General features: G+C 45.9%; 1 protein-coding gene across 1 annotated transcript in view; it reads right to left on the reverse strand.

Moving 5' to 3' along the window:
• PSPH (phosphoserine phosphatase) overlaps positions 1 to 23,987 on the reverse strand; it is a 253,002-nt gene that overhangs the window by 131,670 nt on the left and 97,345 nt on the right. Inside the window, exon 2 of the mRNA XM_069614877.1 lies at positions 21,752 to 21,918. Coding sequence (XP_069470978.1) covers positions 21,752 to 21,891 — 140 coding nt within the window. The 5' untranslated portion in view covers positions 21,892 to 21,918. The remainder of the gene's footprint in view (positions 1 to 21,751; positions 21,919 to 23,987) is intronic.

The raw sequence follows: 23,987 nt of genomic DNA on the forward strand, positions 1-23,987 counted from the left end.
CAATCTGGCCACTGATTCAGACAGTAAGCTAGCCCCCATCCTTTTGCATGACCAACCCATACTACCACAAAAAACCCTGGGAAAGACACATTCATCAAAGCAGCCTTGGTGAATGCTAGGTCTCTCTCTGCCCATGCTTTGGACATCGCTGACTTCATAACTCATGAAAAGCTAGATCTCCTAGCAGTCACAGAAACCTGGCTTAATGCTGCCTCCGGCCCATCTCTGGCCCTTGCTATACCAAATGATTATGCTATTATTAGATGCGACAGAAACACCAATCAGACGAAGGGAGGCGGACTCGCCCTCATATTCAGAAATACCTTTGACATTAGAGTAATTCAGGACGTTCAAAACCCCTCTGCTGAATCCCTGTCCATCAAACTACCTCTATCACCTAACCACACAGCAACAATGCACCTCATCTACCGACCACCAGGACCCATTTCTTCTTTGACAGAGGATATTGTATCACTCATAACCACTGACACCAAACCTAATTCACAAACTATCCTACTCGGGGATTTTAATCTTGGTTTTAACGACCCTAAGAATACTAACGCCCATGATCTAGCCAACACATTAACCGACTTGGGTCACACCCACATTATTCATGAGCCTACACATATCAAAGGAAGAACACTGGACTGGCTCATTCACCTCAATTGCTCTATTGATCTCTTATATAATGATCCTTGTATCGGGTCAGATCATCATAAAATAACCTTTTCCATCAAAGCCAACACACAACACCCGGCCCCTATCATCACTCCAGCTACCAGCACGAGAAACAAGAAAGACATTACACCTGATAAACTCCTACCATTATTACTCCCCCTTCTGAACAACATTGACTCTGACTCTGACCCCACAGTCTTAGTGGATATTTACAATCAGGCAATTCTCAAAGCACTGAACACCATCGCCCCCTAAAATTGCGGAAATCTAAACCACAACGTCACCTGACTACATGGTTCACGCCGCAGCTAAGAGAACTACGCAAAACTAAGAGAACTGCAGAAGCACACTGGAAAAAGTGCCCTACAGTAACCAATAAGAATGAGCTAACCCTAGCATCCACTAGTTACAAAGAAGCCATCCTACTTGCTAAAAAACACACCTACAACAAAAGGATTACGCAAGCGGAATCCAACACAAAAGAACTTTTCAAGATTCTAAAAGAATTAGAATCCCCTATTGCCCCTATTGACAAATGTGTCACAGATGCACTATGGTGCAGTAACATTCAGAAGGCCCTATTAGACAAAATAACTCGCCTACAATCTAAAATCAATGCGAAAAATCCCTGCTACTCGCTGACCCTGACTACAAACAACTTCCTAACAAGTCACCTACCTTTAGGTCAACTTGTAAGCCTTTCAGTTTCTCACCCCTCTCAATTTGGGAAGTACAAAACATCATTAGGAAACTTAAACCATCAAATTGCCAAGGTGATGCCTGCCCTGCCCCGACCATCAAAGCAGCAGCACATGACCTGGCACCATTTATTACTAACCTCATCAACGCCTCCTTCAAGTCTGCAGTAGTGCCTGATAACTTAAAAGATGCTTGGGTCATTCCTCTACTCAAAAAACCTACTCTGGACCCAGCCAACCCGTCTAACTATAGGCCGATAACAACTGTACCTTTCTTATTAAAAATACTGGATAGAGCAGCTTATCTGCAAATACAGGCTTATCTAGAATCGAACAATCTCCTGGGACTAAGGCAATCCGGCTTCCGACCCAGACACGGCACGGAAACTGCACTAATAGATCTCACTACCCAGATCCAAATCCTAAAAGACAACGGTAAACTTGCACTCCTCTTACTGCTTGACCTGTCACCAGCTTTTGATTTGGTCAACCACCAAACACTCTGTCACCACTTGAAAACTGCAGCACACTTTTCAGACGCAGCCACTGCCTGGATCAGTTCCTTCTTGGCGAACAGAACCATGAGGGTCTTCTCTCCCACTGATTCAGCTGAACCCTCACCAGTACCTTGTGGAGTCCTGCAAGGCTCCTGTGTGTCCCTGACGCTCTATAATGTATTTACAAAGCCCCTCTTCGATATCCTTGACTATCTGGGTGTCACATATACCAATTATGCGGACGACACCCAGATACTCATTCCTATCTCGGGCGACTGCTTGTCACCAAAGAAACCTCGCCATCCAGTCATGCTAAAGAGAACTTCCTGTTTCCTCCAACATGGATCTGTGGGTGCCAGCCCAAAGCAAGCAACGCGGTCTAGTCTCTGAGCATGGCTGCCTATATAAGCCATGCCCAGAGACCAACACGCGCTTCGGGTGAACTCTGTATCACACGCTTACCGGAATCCTCGTGCTGCCTAGAACTTACCTGTTACTTCGTTTGGTTCCCGCGATCGTTGACATCTGGAAAGGAAGAGAGAACAAGAGAATAGCAGCGGGTTCCTGCGCCAGGGTTATACTCACCCGTGACCTGTTACTCCTACGGCATACCGGCACCTAGAAGAGAAGAATAGAGCAGGTGAATAACAGTAGGCTCCCGCATCAGAATATTGCTACTCTCGCCGCCGTCCATGGAAGATACCGCTCGGAGTCCGCCAGCAGCAACTCACCTCCGGTGTGCAGTCTTCGTCCCAAGCAACTTCTAATCCAATCGCCGGCTCCTTCAGCTGTCCAGCATCATAGTGACTACCGGAACGATCCTGTAGAAAAGACTAAAGGTACAATTAAAAGCTTTTCACGTGCCGCATGCTCTCTGCATTCAAACTCATACGAACCACGCTCTAACTCCAGCATAATTAACCCAGTGAGGTAACTGGGTTTTGGTTAACAAAACTTACCCGACAACTGTACTTACCTGCAAGGCCGGCAATCGAATCCAGTGAGTTAACTGGTTTCCCAGAATGTTAAAAGAAATACATTTGAACCAGTTGAACAGGAGTAAACACAAGGGTCTAAGCTTGGGCGAGGGAAGCCTAAGAGACCCATTGAAGAAGTGTGAACCTGGAGAAGCCTAAAGAGATTTACCAAGACAAAAAGGTACAGTGAACGTTTTGCCAAGTGAAACTTTGTAATGATAACATGTATATGACGGGCGGGTGTGGAGACCATGACCTCAGAGGAAGTTGAACGTGGGGTAAGGGAACCCCGGAAGAAACCAGTTGAACTTTTGTGTTTGTTAAAGTGCAACCTTGTGAAACCAAGAGGGGCTTGAAGGTTGCTTGAGGGAAGCCCGCGAAGGCCATTGAAGTGAGTGATCGAAAGTTTTGCGTCCAGGGAAAGGGAACCTGTAGAAACCTAAGGAACTTCGTGTAAATTGAACTTTGTGACACCAAGAGGGGTCTGAGCTTGGACAAGTGAAGCCTGAGATATCCATTGTGAGAAATAAGGTACTGAGAACTTTTGAATCCTGCAGAACTTTGTGAACCCAAGTGTCTTGAACTTGGGGAAGGGAGCTACAGAAGAGCTCCAGTGCTATCCTATTAATTACTTTGAACACTATCGTGTTTATCCCTTACACTTTGTTATCATATAGAAGTGAGGACAAGCATAGGTTTGACAGACAATATTTTGCTTTTGACTGACAAGATTAGACATCCCGTAGTTTTGATTTAGGTAGGGAACATTCCCACCTTAGAGTTAGGTCAAGCTAGACATTACACCAACCTGACTAGTAAACTAAAGGTTTTCCAAACATATCTCTGTTGTCTGTGTCGCTTCGAGATACCATGCCTGTCTCACCTGTGGCTCTGGATCCCTTATGGACACAACCCAACTAGTGAGCACAACCACAACCCACCCAACATCACAGGGCGCACCAATACTAGCACACACCCGAGGAACTGAATCTTATCCAGGCAGTTCCAACGCACGGGGCCTCCCGTATCAACTCCCATATGCAAAACACTCACAGACGCCAGTTCCTCCTGGTTCTGAACCTATCCTATCCTCACTAACACCACCAACACCACCACCACTCCTCCTCCTCCTGTTCTCTTGCAGAACCACACAAACACCTGGAGACTGCCTGTGGGTGGCAGCGGTGCAGAGTGTAAATCAACATAACATACGTTGAGTTCCAGTGTCATTAAGATCTCTCATATTTTACTTAGGCCATGACTGCCTATATCCGTCATATTTTATGCATGGCCCTTTTGTTGTGTTTTACAAATAGCAGTTCATGTGTGTCTTAGATAATTACTATCTCAATGCTAAGGGGACAAATATAGAAGATGTGTGTGTGTGTGGTGATACCTAGGGAGTTCTTAGTTATTCCTGGAGATTAAGTACCTGGGACCTGGGCCTCTCTATTGTGGTTCTTCATTGTAGCACAACAATTCTAGCCAACATGCATACCTATTTTTGTGCCAACTACTTACAGGTCTCAGTAGCCACTCTTCTGTGATCTCTTCATAGAGAAAGCAGAAACAGGCCTGCTCCTAGGTAGATTCCTAGATCCTCAGTGCACAACCACCACAGAACGGCTCCAGATACCACACCCTAATCTGCCTTACCAACAGCAGACTGCCACAGATTGACTTCAAGGTAATTTGGATTAACTGGTTGCACTGCTGTCATCTAGAAGGCAGCAGTGTATAATGCCTTTAGTACATTCAAACATGAGACACTCGACCACTGGGTCGAGTACTATGAAAATGGTACTCAACCTTCCTAAAAAGTACTCGACTATGCTAGTGATAGAGTGGATTTTTCAAGGCCTGAGACAGGAAGCATGAGGCGCTCATAGCAGTAAGTGCAGTGGCTACATTTTCACCGAGGTCTTCAAGGAGCAAGAGCGCACACATTGGCTAGTCTGTCCTCCAGGTGTGCTCCCACTCTGAAGGCCAAAAAGGGCCTCTAGAGGCAGGACCACTGCTAACTCTACTCCCTGTCTGAGGATGAGGAAATTGACACTGAAAAATAAACACTCTACTCGAGAATCCTTCACTGACCCCCACAAGGAGTTATCTACTATTTACAGAACTTGTGCAACATGGGGCTACTTAACGAGACCCCAAGGATACGAATCACTACAATGATGCTACATTTTGCTATGCAGTTTAATACATCAACCTTACTCTCACAACACTGGATGTGCTCATGTCAGAGGTGACACCATCATACCCCCCACTCCGTGTTGAAAGTATCTTAGCACACAACTAGGCTCGATTTGATTGGCAACGTAATACTGGACATTGTATAGAGTCAAGGGTGCTCTTTAACAACAATAATCATAGGACGGCTATTAACCACAACCTATGTGCTGCAGTACTCTTAAGCTGTCAACTCCAGCCATTTACCCCTCAGATAGTGCCCTGCTCCACAGCATAAGCATGAACAGTGATAAACCAAGAAACACTACTTTACTGTTAGTGTCTCCATTGGGGCCCCAAATCTGATTGCTTGCCTGATAGGTTAAGAGCAGAGAGTGGCATTGGCACTCTCGCTAAGTTTCTTTCCCTTCCTCTTGTGAGAACAGCCATCCGGTAAAAGTCCTGCATCTTTCCTTAATTGCAGGTCTGCCACATAGGGAATCCCAAGCAGGTTCCCGCTTCTTTCAGTGTACCTTTGCCACAAGGGATTGCTGTGCAAGCCTTCTGGGTTCCCTCAATGTTCCAACTCAGTGCCTTGGACATATTGGGTGCTCCTTCTCCACGCAATATATTTGTCTTTGAGGACAGACACCCACAGACTAAATGCTCCCCCCCTTCGGGTACACTTGCAACTACACAGCAGCAGGTTAGTCTATACACCCACTGCTACCTTCCTTGCATGATTTTCCTTATTTGCAGCTCTGCTCTCAGTGACAGTGCCACTTTCTGGGTCTACAGTAATGAGACACCTGGCCAATGCAGTGTCCCACACTCATTCCCTCTCCCCTCCTCTCAACTTCTATTCTACTTGGCATGGAACAGCCCCATGATGGGGCATATTGGGAAAACCACCAGGTAGGTCTCATCACCCGAGGTGGTGCCAAAGGTAGGCAACAGCCATCCGGGAGACTTCTCTTCTCCAGGTCCCAGTTCTTTGCCCCTCAACCATCGTTCAACTGTTTCTCCTGTTTATTTTCAGTACAGTTCATCTTTGTGGGCCATCATGAAGCGGAGGGTTACATGCGTGTACCCACCTTATCCACCGGAGCAGGCTCCCTGCTGAGTACAGAGGGGCAGGAGTGGGTTGGCGGATGGGGGTCCCGCAGGCTGGACCAGTTAAGACACAGTGCTGGCATCCCACAGGGGCTGTGCTGACCTGGTGAGAGCACGTTGAGGCTGCAGCTGGTATAAGAGGTGATACTTTCAGCACGCCAAGGGACTACTACCTGCTTTGGAGGCTACCAGACCACTTAAGCATCTTGCACTAATGCCTGCCTTGGAAGCCATCAGCCTGCTGTAGTACCCACTGTGAGCCTGCTACATCTGTGCAGCCAGCGCTGGACCTGGGGAACTGGCCCATCCATGTGGTGCTATTGGGGGACGACAGACGCAGTAACACGGGCAGCTCTTTTGATTGGGGTACTGTGCATTTTATATGTGGATGTGACCCTCCTGCACATGTGGCTGAATCGTGGCCCCTGCATAGCCCTCCTACTGGGCCCTCCTAAACATGTCCTCCATTTGGTTTGCAGAATCCCTTGACTGCGGCTTGCGGGGCTTCCTGGAGAACTGCCAACTTTGCTGGTGTGGACAGGAGCCTGAACTTCGCCCTGCGATGTCCAAAGCAGGAAGGAAGGTGAAGACATTGGACATTAAAGCATTACTGAACTTGCAAGACGCAAAGAGTAAGCCAATGCAATCAGTACGAGCAGAGGTCCACTCACCCCTGCCTGTCCACACTGACTCTCCATTCTCAAGGCAGGACTTTGGGGACATGCTGTTGGCGTTTAAGCAGGACATCACACAGGAGATTACATCCTCCAAAGATAGCTCAGACAAATCAATCTCTGACCTGAATTCCCACTGAGTGGGCCTGGAATCTCGTGTGAATGATTTAGAAAACTCAGTGTGCAAACAAGCCCACGACCATGCAGAGCTAGCGAATCGAGTGGTAGGCCGCGAGGAACAACTTGAAGTTATCTGGTCCAAGCAGGTGGATCTGGAAAAGAGATGAAGAAGAAATAACATTCGACTCCGGGGGGCGGGTCCCACACCACGTCCAAGACCACGAGCTGGCAGACTATGTTCGCAATCTGTTTAGGTCCTTGCAGGAGTACCGGGCTCCGAAGAGCTGATTCTGGATTGGACCCACCGTGTATTTTCTTCTGCACAGCAAAGGCGCAACTTTCTCCCAGATGTCCTTTCACGTGTACACTTCTTTCAACCAAAAGAGGCTATTATGGCAGCGGCTCGGAAAAGGGAGCCAGCGGAATTTCAAGGCACCACTCTCACCTTATTCCAGAACCTCCCGCCCTATACCCTGGCCAGTTGGCTGCGGTTAAAGAGGGTCTCCACCTGGTTGCAGTCGCAGAAGGTCCATATCGCTGGGGATTCCCCTGTAAACTGATATACGACTACCATAATCGCCACTACGTGGTTGGCTCGGAGGAAGTAAAGGAGCTGATGGGAGAAGCGGCAGCGCCCCATCTACCTGGAGAAGATGTCGATGAGGAGTCCCACTCGGATCCCAGCTCCCGAGATAGAAGGAGAAGACCCAGGACAAGGCGTGATCCCACAAAGACATCTCTACCGCCCGATATTGAGCCGTGCTCAAGTGCTCCGGACTGGCTGCTTGGGGCTGCCAGTTAATTATGCAATCTATCTTCCTAGACTACCTAGGCCCTAGTTTTTAATAAGTCATGGGCTGTTTTTCCTTCAAGACTTGTTCTCCCTTTGACCCGTGTGTTAAATTGAGATTTGTCAAAGGCTGGGAGGGGTTTAGTAGGGGGTTTAGACGGGTGCCCCAAGGCAGGTAGCGCCCGATACAGTTGGTTGGATGGGTTTTGTTGAATAAAAATAGAGTTTCTCACTTTTCCTCTTATTTTTGTGTTGGGTTTGGGGATTATTGCTTAATTTCTATCACGCGACTTAGATCATTTCTGGCTTCTGGATCCTGGCCCTATCTATCCCTTATGCTGGGTATAATGTGTGTTTCCCGTGCCTGGGGCGCGCACAAGGGGCTCATGATGGTGGTCCCGACGTATCCTGTGTGACCCTGAATGTGCAGGGTCTTAATGTACCATTAAAACGCAAACTGCTGCTTCATAGATTGTCTACTCTGGATGCAGCCCTCCTATTTCTCGAGTAGACTCACATATTAGCTGAGGAAGAAGTGCACCTTAGCAGCAAAATATATCCTACTACCTATTTTGCTTCCAGTGGATCCAAAAAACATGGAGTTGCCATCATGGTCCGTAAAGGAACACCCCTGAAGGTGCTTAAGACACTGCAGGATGGAGAAGGGAGATATATAACACGCTCAGCACTTCTGTATGGCCAGAAGGTAACCCTAGAATCGAATTATGGCCGGAATAACAAACAAGAAGTGTTTCTGGCCTCTCTTTCCAGGGTTCTGGGTGATTTCGTTGAAGATGAAATCATTGTGAGAGGTGACTTTAATTGTGTAGTCCACCCAGCGATTGATAAATCCCTAACCCCGACAGCCCATGACAAGAACTTTCTCGCTCTCGCTACACTCTTGCGCAATCACTCCTTTATTTAAGTGTGGCGTTTATTTCACCAGAACAAATTAAATTATACCTTTTACTCGTCCATAAGGGTTTCTCCAGACTGGACATATTCCTTGTCATCAACACCCTCATCCAGTCAGTGGTGGGCATAGATATATATCTGAAAGCTTTATCTTGCCACCCTACTCAAAACTTACAATTGACTAGCCCTGCACCGCTCCCTCATCCAAGCCTTTTTGGCGGCTGAATGACTTTCTTTTAGAGGACCTGGTGGTTAGAACTCACATCCCCATGCGACCAAACTCCTTATCTCCTCTCTCATCTTTTCCCGGCTATTCTACTGCTCCCCTTTATTTTTGGACTTCCTGCATCCCAGCTTACCCCCCTTAAATCCATTTACCACTCTGCCGTTCGTACTCTTTGTCTCCTTACCTCTCGTGATTCCATCTCCTCCTCGCTCTCTCATCTTCGTTGGCTACCTTTCCACTTTCAGTTAAAATTCTGTTTGCTCTGCCTTGTTTTTAAATCGTTACATGGTCTAGCTCCTCCTTATCTCTCCTCCCTTCTCACCTTTTACTCCCCCTCACGCTCTCTTCGTTCTGCTGACCGTTTCCTCCTCACTGTACCTCCTTCCCCTTGTGCTTCTTCCAGGTTCCGCTCCTTCCAACTCCTCGCTCCTCTTCACTGGAACGCACTCCCTCTCTCAATCCGCTCTTCCAATACCCTTCCCTCATTTCGCACGTCCCTTAAATCCCTTCTCCTCCACTCTCCTCCTTGAAGATCTGATTATTCTCTCATCCCCCCTCTCTCTCTTCTAACTCCTTAACCCCCACTCCCTTCTCATTCTCCCACCTTCCTATTCTTCACTTGTTCTATCCTTCTCTGTTCCCCCACACCAATCCTACTTCCTCTCCACTTCCCCTTCTCCACAGTTAATTGCTTTTTGCACTGTTTTTGCTGTCGAATGATTCGTCATGTAATTCTGCTCACATTGTTCTTTGTTTATTGTTGTTCACTGTACGAGTTGTTCCATTGTACAGCGCCTTGGTATAAAGCGCTCTATAAATAAACAAATCAATCAATCAATCAATCCCTGAGGCTATAGCACAGTATTTCAAAGAGAATGACACAGGGGATCTTGAATTTAGCAAGGTCTGGGATGCTGGGAAAGTCGTTATTCGAGGGTGTATAATAGGGCAATCATCGGCATGGGGTGCATCTGGAAAACCTCTTCAATCTCAGCTCGAGGAGGAGGAGAGGGAACACAGCGCTCACTCTGTGATCTATGGGTGGCTCAACGGGCCCTGGAGGCACACCTCACAGCAAGGGCAGTGCACTCCATTCTGCTCACAAACCAACACTTCTACACTAAGGGGAACAAGGCAAATAAATTGTTAGATGCCAAACTATGGAAAATGGCCACGCGTAACTACATAGAGGCGCTGAGAGATGGAATGGGGAGACGTGTGGTTTCAGAGACAGGGAAACTTTGGATAATGGAGATATTTTATTGTGCAAATTCTGCAGAACACCAGGGGGCTCACTCCTTAATGCAAGATTTCATTCTCCAGTCTCGCCTCCCGCAGCTCGCCAGGAACTGCAGTATCATCTAGAAGCGCCCATAACTGCCCAGGAAATCACCCTAGCGATTCGCTCTCTCCAGTCAGGTTTAGCACCAGGGCAGCATGGCTTCTCTAATAAATACTATAAAACATGTATTACTGTCTTAGCGCCACAGCTGACTAAGCTGTTTAATTCTTTCCTGACTTCAGGTTCTGTCAAGGAAGCAATGGCATATTCTGTCACTACCCTAATCCTGAAGCCGGGAAAAGATCTAGAGGACTGTTAATCTTACCACCCTATAGCGCTCCTAAACACAGACGACAAATTATTTAGCAAAGTAATTGCTACCCGCCTGGGGGAAGTCCTCACGTCTCTAATTGATAGCGACCAGACGGGCTTCATAAAAAACCATGCTGCAAACGATAACATTAGGCGGGTGATAGACCTTGTGGCGTTAGCCCCTCAAATCCCAGGCAGATTATCCCTTCTATCATTGGATGCTCACTGAGTGTTTGATATTATGTCGTGGGACTATTTGAGGTTTTTGCTGCCGGCATACAGGTTTGGGCTGTGATTCTCCAAGCTGGTGCTCGCGAACTTCCAGATTCATGCCACCCGACTCAAGGTCAACTCACGGTCTTCCTTGCTCCGCATCGGGAAGGGAACCAGACAAGGCTACCTCCTCTGTCCCCTGGTTTTTTGCCCTGGCTATAGAGCCACTGGCGCAAATAATTTGTCTTCATTCCCGGATCTCTGGTTTCACATACGGAGGGGACTGCAATAAGGTGCCACTCTACGCTGATAATGTGTTGTGCTACCTTCGAGATTCACTATCCTCCTTGCTGGTCCTAATGGATCTCCTAGATCAGTATTCAAATGTATCAGGGTTCTGTATTAACTATGGTTAATCTGTGGAACTAGGTCTGACTTAAACCCCGGAAGCCTTTGCTACTTTAAGAGACATATTTCCTTTTCTGGGCAGACTGGGAATTCTCTTACTCGGGGGTGCATATTACTTCAACCTACACCAGGTTAGTGAAGACTAACGTTCCGTAGCTATGGAAAGAGGCCAAAGACTTATTACAGCATTGGGATTGTCAGGAGATATCATGGCTGGGCCGTATCTGTGCTGTCAATATGACTCTCCTCACAAAATTAGTATACATCCTTCAGGTGTTACCAATTCTACTTCTGGAACGTGAGCTGCTTGAATTACAAAAAGCAGTGGGGCGGTTTATTTGGCAGCGTAGATCGACTCCGAATCCCTCAAACTCCTCATTGGGCAAGGGGGCTAGGTGGGCTTGTGGTCCTGTCAATTCAGAGATGCTTTAGAGCTTCCCAAATCGCTCAAATGCTGGAATGGGCTATGGTGGAGAACTCACCTAAAATGGAGGGATATACAGCAGGCCGCTTCCCCGTTCCCTTTTAGTCACCTCCCCTTCCTCCCTAAAAAGGCGAGACAATCACACGGCAGTCTTTTAGTGACCACTCTCCCCACCTTGCAGAACTGGGACAAGGCATGTACACAGCAGGGATTCAAACCTGGGCTAGGTCCCCTCTTCCCGATCCTTCAAAACCCTGTTTCTCTGTTGGGCAGAATTGCATGCAGTACCCTCTAGGACCACTACACACAATTAGGACTACAGGTGTTAGCCAAACCAACCTTTGGTAGAAGTCTGTACCACACAGTTTTTGGTAGCGAGCTGAGCAGCGAGGCTTATCTCGAGAGTGAATTTGAGCAGTACTTTCAATTACAGTAATTCAAGTAAACACTTATACTCAAGGTTTCTTGGTAAAAACACTTAGTCATTTATTACACAATCATTTAGAAAACATTTCATTAGTAGAAGACAACTTAATGCACCGGGCCCGGGTGGATATACCGCCCTCTTTTATAAAACATACAAAGACATCCTCGCTCCTGTACTCACGTCCCTATATAATACCTTTGGGGGGAAGGGATCAGTGACCCAAACCATGAATGAGGCAAAAGTTCTGGTGTTCCATAAAAAGGGGAAGGAAGAACAATGCCCCACCGCCTACCGCCCCATTGCCTTAATAAATCTAGACGCAAAACTGTATACTAAAATATTAGCTGCTAGACTGGCACCACTCCTCCCCACACTGATAAACCACGATCAATCAGGATTCGTCCTTAATCGGCAGGCACATGACAACCTTCGTAGGGTCCTCCATTTGGTCGAAAAAATAGGCATTAAACAGACCCCAGCGGCACTGGTATCCCTGGACGCGGAGAAAGCGTTCGACCGGGTGGAGTGGACATTTCTATTCCTGGTCCTAAAAAAAATGGGAATGGGTGAAGGATACATCGACATGATCCAGGCTAACTACAACTCCCCGTCCATAAGAATAGCTGTGAATGGCAGACTGTCAAATAAAGTATACCTAGAGAGAGGGACGAAACAAGGATGCCCACTTTCCCCCCTTTTATATGCTATTTATCTGGAACCCTTACTGGCGAAATCAGGGATTTACCGGAGGTAAAGGGTAGAGAAATGGCGGGACAGGAGCACAAAGCTGTGGCATATGCAGATGACATGCTAGTGGCTATAGGAGACCCGGGGCGGTCCTTACCGCATCTAATGACAAATTCGGGGAGATCTCGGGATTAAAAATAAACAGGCAAAAATCAGAGATACTGATTCTGGCAGGTAACAAAGAAGAAATCCGCGCAAGTGCGACAGATTGCCAATTGAAGGTAGCGACCACGGGTATCAAATATTTGGGTATCACTCTCACCGGGAAAATTGATGAACTTTATGCTCACAATTACCCCTTAATCTTGGAAAATATTAAAAAAGATCTATTAAAATGGAACCCATTGGCAATTTCCTGGTGGGGTAGAATCACGGCGGTCAAGATGACCATACTCCCTAAACTACTGTACATTTTTCAGGCCCTCCCGATAAGACCCCCCAGGGAGTTCTTTAGAACTCTTAGGAAGGAGGTGTCCAAATATGTTTGGCAAAACAAAACCCCTCAAATCTCAAATGCGAATCTGACTGCGAATAGAGGGGAAGGTGGTTGCGCAATGCCACATTTTGAGAACTACTATGAAGCAGCCCAACTGTGGGTATTAAGGGAATGGATCCCAGAGCGAGGGGAAAAAATCTGGGAGAGGCAGGATAGAGCGGTGGCAAGGACATCCACCAGGCATATGCTATGGATTAACAATCGATTTCGACACGACAATACGCAAGTCAGTGAGATACTGAAGACTACGCTGGGGGTGTGGGATGCAGCAACCCAAAAAGATACCTTGACTAAAGATCCCGCTCATTTTATGCCAATGTTTAGCAACCCAGAGTTCCCACCGGGAATGGAAATAGGCGCCTACAGTAAATGGGAAGTGGCCGGGTGCAAAATGGTGGGGGACATGCAAGAAAACTAACAGATAAGGTCATTTGCAGACTGCACAACGCTTTTGAATCTAACACCAAAGGATCGATTTAAATATGAACAGCTCTGGCACTGGTTACGTACCCCACGAATAAAAGAAGCAATGCTTAGAGACCTGACCCCTTTTGAAAAATACATTATGACGCAAACAGGCACCCCGCAAATTTGTATCAAATACATACAAATACATTAATGCACAACCGGAACCAACCACATTGCAATATATGAAAAGGTGGGAGAAAACCCTGGGCTATACCCTCCCCAGGGACAGATGGGAGTATATCTGGCGTCAGATTCCAAAGTTGACGAGAGCCATCCAAAATAGAGAAATGTGGGTGAAAATAATGTTTCAATGGCACTACACCCCAGAGAGACTACACACAATGTTTGCCAACTCCCAGAACAGGTGCTGGAGGGAATGTGGGGGACAAGGGGATTGGCGACACATCTGGTGGGATTGCCCTAAATTGAGCACCTATTGGGGGGAAATCAAGGCCCAAATGCATAAAATGTTCCCAGGGACAGACCACCTGGGGGTCGAGGTATGGCTGGGGGGCCTATGGGACCCCAAGGACAAAACTCTCAACACCCCGCAGAAGAGGAACTTTATGGGTCTGTTGATAGGGGCATGGCTAGAGTTGGCACATAACTGGAAAAATAAAAACCCGCCGGCAGCAGTGGACTGGACGCGTAGGGTGTGGACACATCTGGCTATGGAACGGTTAACATATAACATTCAAGGAGAACATTGAGTTTAGAAAGGATTGGGGACATGCGTTAGAATCCCTCCACTCGGACTACAAGGAACAATGGTGTCCGCACACAATAAGGATACTGGATATATTCTCGTGAAGACGAAGCACAACTCAGCGAGATCTTTACATGGACAGAGTTATCCCGGAAGGGGGTGGGGGTGGGGGGAGATGGTGTTCATTATGTTCTGATTGTTACTTCATGTAAAAATTAATAAAACATATTTAAAAAAAAAAAAAGATTAAAAAAAAAAAGAAGACAACTTAATATTATATACCAATACACTTCAATACAAAACTGTAAGTTTTTGAGACAGTTTGAGTTCCCCTGAACTAGGAGCAAAATGGCAGTTCAGTTACTTAGCAGTGAGCAAAAAGGACAAGAGTAAGTAGAATAGATCACATATAATTTCTAGGCAGTGCAAATAGATTTGGTTCACCAGAAGAGTTCAATTCAAGTCAATAGGCCAGGCCAAAGTCAATGGGCTAGTGTTCTGGATAGGAAAGAGCAGTTCTGGTATCAAACGGTAAAGTCTTTGCAAAAGTTCTTAGAAGTAGTTTAGGTGAAAAAGGATCATACGATGGGTCACAAGCTGATTAGGCCTGTAAATTGAGAAAGTTTCACAAACTTTCTTCGCCGCAATAGTGGCGTTCTCTCAATCGGGTTGGCATAGTGCCTTTTGTATGAAGAAACAAATGCTGCTGAAGTCGTGGTTCCTGGCAGGTCCTGCCGAACTCGCTGTTCCTGAGCCTCAGTCGTGGGGCAAGAGGGAGGACGTCGGGGGACTCCTGCACTGCACAGGATCGTAAAAGAAAGCAAACAAAATGGAGTCACTTCACTTCCAGTAGCTGTAGATTCAAGAACACAAACTGGCGTCCCATTCCCTGGTTAATCCTAACCAGCCTTGACAATGGTATCCAGGTGTTTTAAGAGTTGATTGCTCCCACCAACTCAAAGGAAGAAGCTGTCATTGAAGGATCTTCTCTGTCGAATGGAGTTTGGCAATTCGGACCTGCAGCAGGACTTCACCGGGCAAACCAACGGTCCAGGAGTTGCAGAAGCCATCCTCTTCCAGCTCGTCTTTGGTTCTTTCTTTCCAGTGGTCGACTCTGCCTTCCAGTCCTGGAGACTCGCCTCTTAAACAGTTTTCCCCCTTTCATTCCAGCTTAGCCATCACTCACCCAGCAGGGTGGCTGTCCTTGCCAGACAGTCAGCCAACCAATCACACCAGAGTGCATTTGGGTCTCCTAGGAGACTAAGCACAGGGAGTTTCAGGCACCTCCCTTGCTTCCTGCCCACCCCAGACACTCAGACGCCAGAGTCAGTCTTCAGCCCTCAAGCCCGCCAAAGGCACATGAACAAAGGGATCAAACCTGGTTTGGCGCACAGAGGCAAACACTAGAAGGACCTTTCCAAAAAGAAACAGCGAAAAAAGAAGACCGGGACTCATTTAAACAAAGGGGCTGAAGGAGTCATCTTGAAAAACATGGCTCCTGTGATTTTTAGCTACTGGTGTTCGCGGTCGGGAAAAATCATCGTAGTTAGTTGTAAAAACACTGCCACCAGCCTTTTCAATAGGAAAGGGTAGCATTTGACTGCTACATAAGTAATTAGACACAGGGGATACTAGGTAACCCCTCGAGCACTCCATTGTAAGATGGGATGTGCTGGATCTAGGAATTTGAAACGACTAGTAAAGTTAATTTCACTTTACATTCTCTGGGAAACAGTAGTTTATCCCAGAGAAGGTATTTAAACCTGTGGGAAGTCTAAAAGACAACCCTGTGTCACTGCACTGAGGGTGCTGTGTAACACACATGAAAAGATGATGCCTATGGAGATATCTAAAACTCCATTATCAAAGAACACAAATGTAAAACACACATCAAAATACATGAAAAAGTGGGAAAAAAGGCTCACACTCTTTCCAGGTAAAAGAAATCAAGTCCTCAAAATCCAGCAAAGTTGTTTGGGGCCTCTAAGGTGAAGGGAATTAGCACATATATGAGAATTCTCCCTAATATTCTCACCAGGCATGCACACAAACGTGTTCAAACATTGGGACTCCGGAGAGACCTTAAGGCTAAAAGATCTCTATAAAGATGAAGTTCCACTCACGGTTATTGAATGTAAGGAGAATATTAATCTATTGGAGTCGGAGCACTTTCGCTATGTGCAGCTACGCCACTGGGTGTCTTATACTGGGGTTAGGCAAGATCTCCAACGGGCATAGAACTTAGGGTGCTAGAAGGGCAACGTTCACATAGGGTCTCGCCATGTTTTTGGTTACTTAAAAACGAGTCTCACAGGGAAAAAAATCCCATATATGCTGCAATGGGGGAGGGAGCTGGGCCTGGAGATCCCAGAGGAGTCATGGCTGAAAATATGGGACCGGGCGCATAAAAGCTCTCAACGTACTCTCATTAAGGAAGGGGCCCTTAAACTCTGTTTCCGCTGGCACTTGCCCCCTGCAGTAATCATACTGATGTTAAGTGGGAAACCTAGCAGGCAATGCACTACCATTCTATTGTACATAGCCGTGCAATTTTTTCTCTCTTTTGGATTTCTTGTTTGACAATCATACAAAATGAAATTTCGATGTTAATTGTATCCTTGTTCTTGTCTTATGCCACACCTTGTAATGTAATCATCGAAGTGTCAATAAAAACATATGTTGCAAAAAAAGAAAAAGAAAGAATTTTTTTTTTTTTTATAAGAGCATGAACCTTTTGGTAATGATAAGGAATTGTGTGGCTTTGGCATTTTTCTCCATGCAAGTTAGGTTATGTGTTTATTTTATAATGCAGCTGTTATCGCAATAGTGGTGGAACAACAAGGAAGTTTGTGCGAAGAATGGTGTATTGTGACCCCACTACGGGTATCCAAATTTTGGTCTCAGAGAATTGAAAAAGGGAAGAATGGGAGATGAATGGAGGGGAAAGGGAGAGAAAGGTTAAACGCACATGAAGTATTTGCAGAGGTAAGAACGGGAATGAGGAGGAAGGATGGAGTGTTCAATAGTTTGCATGCCTGGAAAGTCAGTGTAGGGTGATCGAAGTACAGTGATGGTCAGAACAGGGCAAATGTGTAATGATCCTGTGAAGAAGTCTACACCTGTCTGGGCAGTTTCTAGTACTTACCGGAAGTAGTGAAATTAGTCTGCGAGTGGTTGTGTGATAAGCTTGAGATGTTCTTGAGTGTACTCTTCAAGCATGGAGGCTGAAAAGCTAAGTTATTCAAAATGAGCACCAAGCCAGGGCACCTCAGCCCATCAAAGGATCGAAGGTGGATATTACCCACTGCTAAAGGCCCTCATTGTGAGCCTTTGGTTCCGTTCTGAATGCTGCCTGACCGCCCACTTCTGCCTCTCTGTATTTTGCAGCTCCTCCAATCACACAGGCACCTATTCCCTCTGCATGCTACTTTCCTCACCCATCTCCTGATGCCAGGCCAACCATGAAAATTGATGTTGGACTCAGGCAGTTCGCTTGACCATTGCCATGGTGGCCATCTAGTAATGGGGGCTATTTTTACACGAGAAATGGCTTGCATCATCTCTCGTAGAACAAGTATTGGCACTAGCTGGCAATAAGACTAACAGGGGGAGAATGGAATTGTACCTGGACATATGATGTCAGTGCCAGACAAATGCCTAAAATGTCCCTCCTATCTCAGGCACCATCTAATATCCAAAACGAAAAAACATACTATTAGCATCATGGATGTTATGCCGGGATGCAAATAGCTATAGCACCCTCCCATGTGGGCTTTTCTGGGGCAGTAATGGAGCCTCAGACATTATGAAAGGCCCTTGCTTCACTCAGGACTATTAGCTTTGTCCGTAGGCCATTACCGGCCAGGAAAGCCACCATGGTCAGGTTCGATTGCTTAAGTGTTTACATAGAATACGTCTCTATCAGGGTTTGTTCAATCAGAATAAAATGTAATGCTGTTCATTTAGAAACAGAGTCAGATGATGTAGATGTTTTCACAAACAAAATGCTGCCTCTGACAATCATGATTTTCCAGTCGATACCCTTTGCATGAAGAACTACATCGGCGTGGTAGGAGAGAAGATATACTTCCCTGTGCATGCACCGAATGCTATGTGGTTGAAGCAAAGCAACCTTAGGTTCAGAGCAGACCAACGAGCAACATTTTTCCACGAAATAGTGGTACATGGGCTGGCGGACGAAGTACGGTCGACTGGTTCCAGAGGCGTGAATCAGTCTAAGCACCAATAGACTGAATTAGCCCCTAATATAGCCAGCACAGTCTCAAACACCTGAAAGAAATTGATATTTCACCTGAAAGATAATGATATTTCTAGGCAGAGGTTGGCAGACATTAGGGAGGTGGAGCATATGTAGGATGGAGAAGTAAGAGGGAATCAACTGGGGTAGAACAAGGAAGTGAGAGGTTGAAGTAATGACAGGAGAAGAAAACTTCAGCTTAGGGTGAGAAAGAGTAGTGATGTCGGGCGCAGTAATTCCTTCCATACTAGATTAAAAGATTTTATTGAGATCTGAACATTCAGCAGAAAAACTTTGAAAAGGTAATTTTATATAAACTAGCCATATGAAAATGGACCACCGTTCAGGTGATGCATAAATCATGGCTGCAACCCTTTAATCTTTAGTAAGCAGTTATATTAACATACGTCTAGGAGAAATTAAGAGTTAGAAGGTCCGCAGTGTTTGTGGATGGCTAGTGGTGAGGGTTCCACAGATTAGCCAGCAGCTCGGATTACAGCTCCCTATAACTGTGTCACAGACATAAAGATCTAAGCAAAGGTTGAATCCGCATACCTGAATTTAGGACAAGAAGGCGGCTGTGGGTAGCAGCTACACAACTCTCCACTGCTCCATGACCAGGAGAGTTAGAACTGATCAGGGGATTAGTGGTGTGCCGTGGAACCACTGGATACTCAGAAGTTAGACCTGAAAGAGATGCCGAGACAAAGTGTTTACAACTTTGCAGCAAAGCATTCCGAATAGTCGTCGGTATCAGAGGAAGAACATGCCCAGAAGTCATTCTTAGTAGATCCCACAACAATGAGAATGAGCTGTAAAATTGAGGGTACAATGATGCTGCTGACACCAGCCAAGACGTGTAGGTTGGGGAGTTCAAAACTTGTCAAAAATACCAAAAATCTGAGGCAAGGTCACTATCCAGTGGTAGGAGTCTTACAGACACAATGTGGGAACAGGTATTAAAACACTTGAGCAAAATAACCATCCAATAGCACTTATATGTTAGAATGTTTGAAGCACAGTTTGGGCAAAGGTACCAAACATTAAATAAAGATGAATTACTTTAAATGAGTTGCATTCAAGGCAAAGATCAGGCCAGGCTATGAGGCTAAGAGGAGGCAGTACAAGAATTAGCATTTTCCCTTCTGAGCGCTTGTTGTAGTAATGATCACATAGAACAATACCATCCATAGGGAGCACTGGTCATGTAGATTAATGTTCTTTACCTATAGATGGATACGGGGGCAACCTTTTTCAACACCAATACTATAAACCAGAAAAACTTAAAAACCCAACGTTCTAATACAATCAACTTCAGCACAGACCAGTTCCATAATTCAAGAAGGATAGAAAGGGACCTTGGTAGATTCAGGGGTGGTTGTGTCTTTAGGTGTAACCTCCCATTAGAGCACCTGAGAACATGAGAGCATGGGAATCAGACAACACTGGGACTGTGGTGTTTTGCAAGGTTTTCTTAATATCACTAGTTTGTGTGGTTTGTCTAGGTGTCCCAGAACTATGTTGTAAGTTGCAAAGTGATGTGCTTGAAGCCTCCACTTTTGCAACAAACTTTGAAACGCATCTGAAAAGAAATTCTGCGCATTTACCAATGGTGAATCTGACATTTTTCCTACACTTTACCGAACTTGTTATTATCCCACTTTTACGCTTCATGGAGATACTGTGGTCTGGTATTAGCAACAGGTATGAAAAATGAGACATGGACAATTCTGGCTTTCCAGTTTAGATTGGGTCTTGCTCGGCATAAGAGTAAATCAAGAAAAGGCCTTTCGTAGGCATAACTAAACAAGAACACAGCCAACCACAGTACCATAAAATCAGAAGAGATGCTAAGACGCAGTTCAGCTGCGGTCCCTGGGACCTTCGGACCCACGCCTGGGCGCATACCCTGCAAGTACCATTATGCAAACCACACTGCTTGTTAAACTTGTAAGTGCTATGGGAGGCTGTAACACTGCCAGCTTTATTTACCAGTTGTTGGGTTCTCTTTCTTGGGCCATACAATCCTAATATTTTTCAGCAAGGCTTTATCTAACAGACTTTGGCAGCCTCTCTGATGCTTCCCAAAGCCAAATAACTTATGTTGGACCAGTTCCCTGGCCTGCTGCAACTTTCCCTCTGTACATCCGGGATTTTGATTCTGTTTTTCTTGTTTTATAAGGTTAATGCAATTCGCAAACTTGTACTTGCACCAGAGCGCCTAGAGGCCTCTGTGTGAATGTGCACTCCACTCCTTGATATTGGTTCATTGCATCATAAAGGTTATTTGGCATCCTGCCTAGGGCAAGAAGATGGGGTCCTACAACATGTACCACGTGATTTATGGAGCATGAGGCCGGTTCCACGCAGACTTCGAAATGCTCGTATTTAGTTGGGACGCGACAATTTTATAGTACACAAAGCACGGCGCGATATCATCTACAGGAGGCACCACACCAACTACCAACTCCAAACACTGAGTGGTTACTAACAATTAAAGTTGAACAAAACCTCCTAATGACTCCTATAGCTCCACTTATTAATGTGAGTGCTCCAAGGGAATGTTGCATCCATTGTTTTCAGGCTGTCAGTTACAATGTATAGATGTTAGGGTCGATAGGTGAGCAAGGCGGTGCAGGAAACCTGGCACTGCCTTGCAACCCTTACCACCAGAAGGATTTGCAAGGAGGAGGCTACAGTGATCAGGGACCATGTTTCAAAGGAAATAACTGCATCCCAACCAGAGGCCTCAATGGCATCGCTAACTACCACACAGACCAGCCTGCGGCGACAAACTGAATGCAGGCGTTACATTGACCCCAAGGCAGTGTTTCCGCTGTGACACTGTGTGCAGTTAATTCCCCATTGTGAATTCCCCTGTACCATTTAAGAGCCAGATATCAAAACAGCAAACAATGCATAGTGTGATAAATCAGGATCAAATTGAAATTACATTGTACGAATCGCCATTTCCAGAATGATAAGTTACCTTCTGCTGTATTTTATGTAACCCTGTGAAAACTTAAGCAACCTGCGGCTCTCCAATTGAACTTGTAATTCAAAATATCTGTAAGGTCCAAAGGTTGCATAGCACCAAACTAATAGGTAATGACAAAAGGTATAATAGGAAGCAGTTTCTACTCATACATTTCTGCCACAGCATCCCCAACACCACAGAACTTGGCCAACTCATCAATGCCTTCTTCTTTCATGACAGTACTATCCACGTCGAAGCAGACTGCGTCAGCGCTGCGAAAGAGTTCCTTCAGCTCGGCTATGGTGGCCATCTTGGCGGCTTCTTTTTCTCTTTTTCGCTGTGAGAGAAGAACACAGGTTCAGTAAAAGTGAAGCTTCTGAAATATGAAACTTAACAGGTAATGCTCGTAGCGCGGGGCGATGAACATGATGTGTGTCCTGCCTACACCGACCAGATGGATATCCTTAACCCAGGCTGGTTGGGATCCGCCATGGTTCTGGTCTGTGGGCCTGAACAGTAGAAATGGCGGTACAGGTTCTGGGTCTGAGCTGTATAACAAGGGGGGTGGTTACCGCCGTTCAAATTTAGACAATTCTCAAATTAGGGCCAACACATTGTGACACTGCTTGCTCTCTTGGTGACATTCCCTCCCCGTGCCTCACCTGAAAGGCATCTATAAATGAGCTCCGACGCTTGTTTATGAACTAATCCGATAGTTCTGTTTAAGACCTGTGAGCCAGCAACAACTGCAGGCACCAGAATGCTACAGGGGCAAGTTCAGTGCGATAGTAAGTCTCCCTCAATGACAGGTACACCACTGATTGCAGACCAGCCACAACTGCTGAGCTCAGACACTGTACAGCGGGGTGGTGTTAACACAATGAAGACGCATTGACAAAGCCACTAGTTTTGATTGTTGTGTGGTGAAAAGTGTATGCCCACAGACTCACTTAGACAGATGTTGAGGGGGACAGTAGACACAGAGTGAAGAAGGGTACAGAAGGGATTAATGAATATGAATGTGAGAAATGAATGAGGCAGAGGGAGGATGTATGAATATGGTCATGGGCATTGCTAACCGATTCAGGGTTTATATTGTGCTGGAGGTTGAATAAACACGTTTGAAGGCGATTGATTAAATTAAACTTTAAAATAATATGTTAGAATGAGGATGTATGGACGGGTCAGCAAGCAAGTGTGATCAAGATGAATGGATTATTGAATGCACATACGAGGAAGAGTAAATGAGGGTGGGGATGTCATGTTGGTATGCTACTGGGACTAACACTGCGCACCCATGCCATTTGCATGGTTTCAAGGCGCTGTGGCGGATCTGAAAGGGAGGGTGAATCAATGAGAATGCAAAGACGGGTGAGTGAGTATAGGACTTAAAGTGGGCTAGCTGGGGCTCAACCCCGTCAGCCTCCAAAATACAGCCCTCGAGACAGGTCTCGGCAGGGCTCTCAAACCAACTTAGCCAACCTGATTTCCTACCACACTAAAGTAAATAAAAGATGAGTGACACTAATGTTCTTAACCAGTAGAAGTCACCATCGTTCAGGTTTAAAATCAAATCATCAGGTGCAGACATTTGGAATTAGTGTAATTGTTGTTTTCTATAGCTGAAGTGAGGGGCAAGTATAATATAGAGACTACATTAGTTGATTTCTGCAACATATTCAGGGACGTCATTTGTGGGCCACAACTGAGACCCCTGGAACTGCATCTGCAACCCCTGATGGCTCCGACTTCAAAAATAAATTATTTCATTTTGAAATTCGAGGCCCTCCTTCCCTCGGGACATGCCTGGCTTCGGATGCTGTGCTATGCTGTTCATGACACGTGCGAGCTGGAGCATAGGAGCCAGAGTCATGTTTGCAAAGGAGGAGCAACCGATTCTGGAAGGTTAGGACATTTATTTTTTAAATGTAAAAGTGTGTGTGTGTGTATGTGTACGGTATATACACATCATGTAATGTGTGTGAATGGGTGCATGGTGTTTGGGTGGCTGGGCCTGCTTGTGTGAGTGAATGGTGAATGAGTACATGTGTAAATGAGTAAGTGGTGTATGAAGGTCTGTGCTTGTGTTAAATACTTGGATTACTTACTGGTAATCCTTATTGCTCCTAGTCCCACTCTTCCTCATCCCAGTACTTGCCCTTGAAGCACTTTGCCTCAAACATAACCACTGGGACGAGGAAGAGGGACATTGAGGTAATGCTGGGCCGAAGAGTTGATTTTGGGGGTTGGAGGATAGTGGGAGGGAGAGAGGACATGTGGCAAGGCTGGGGCAGGAGAGGGGTGTGCTAATACATAAAGGTCATCAATGATAAAGCAGGCATGATATGTATTAGTGGCTAGAATGGCATTATGGTACAGCCAGTCTAGTTATTTCTTACTGTGGCA

This window comes from Ambystoma mexicanum, chromosome 9 (genome assembly GCF_040938575.1).
Source record: "Ambystoma mexicanum isolate Mex_15411 chromosome 9, UKY_AmexF1_1, whole genome shotgun sequence".
In the NCBI taxonomy this organism is placed as follows: Eukaryota; Metazoa; Chordata; class Amphibia; order Caudata; family Ambystomatidae; genus Ambystoma; species Ambystoma mexicanum.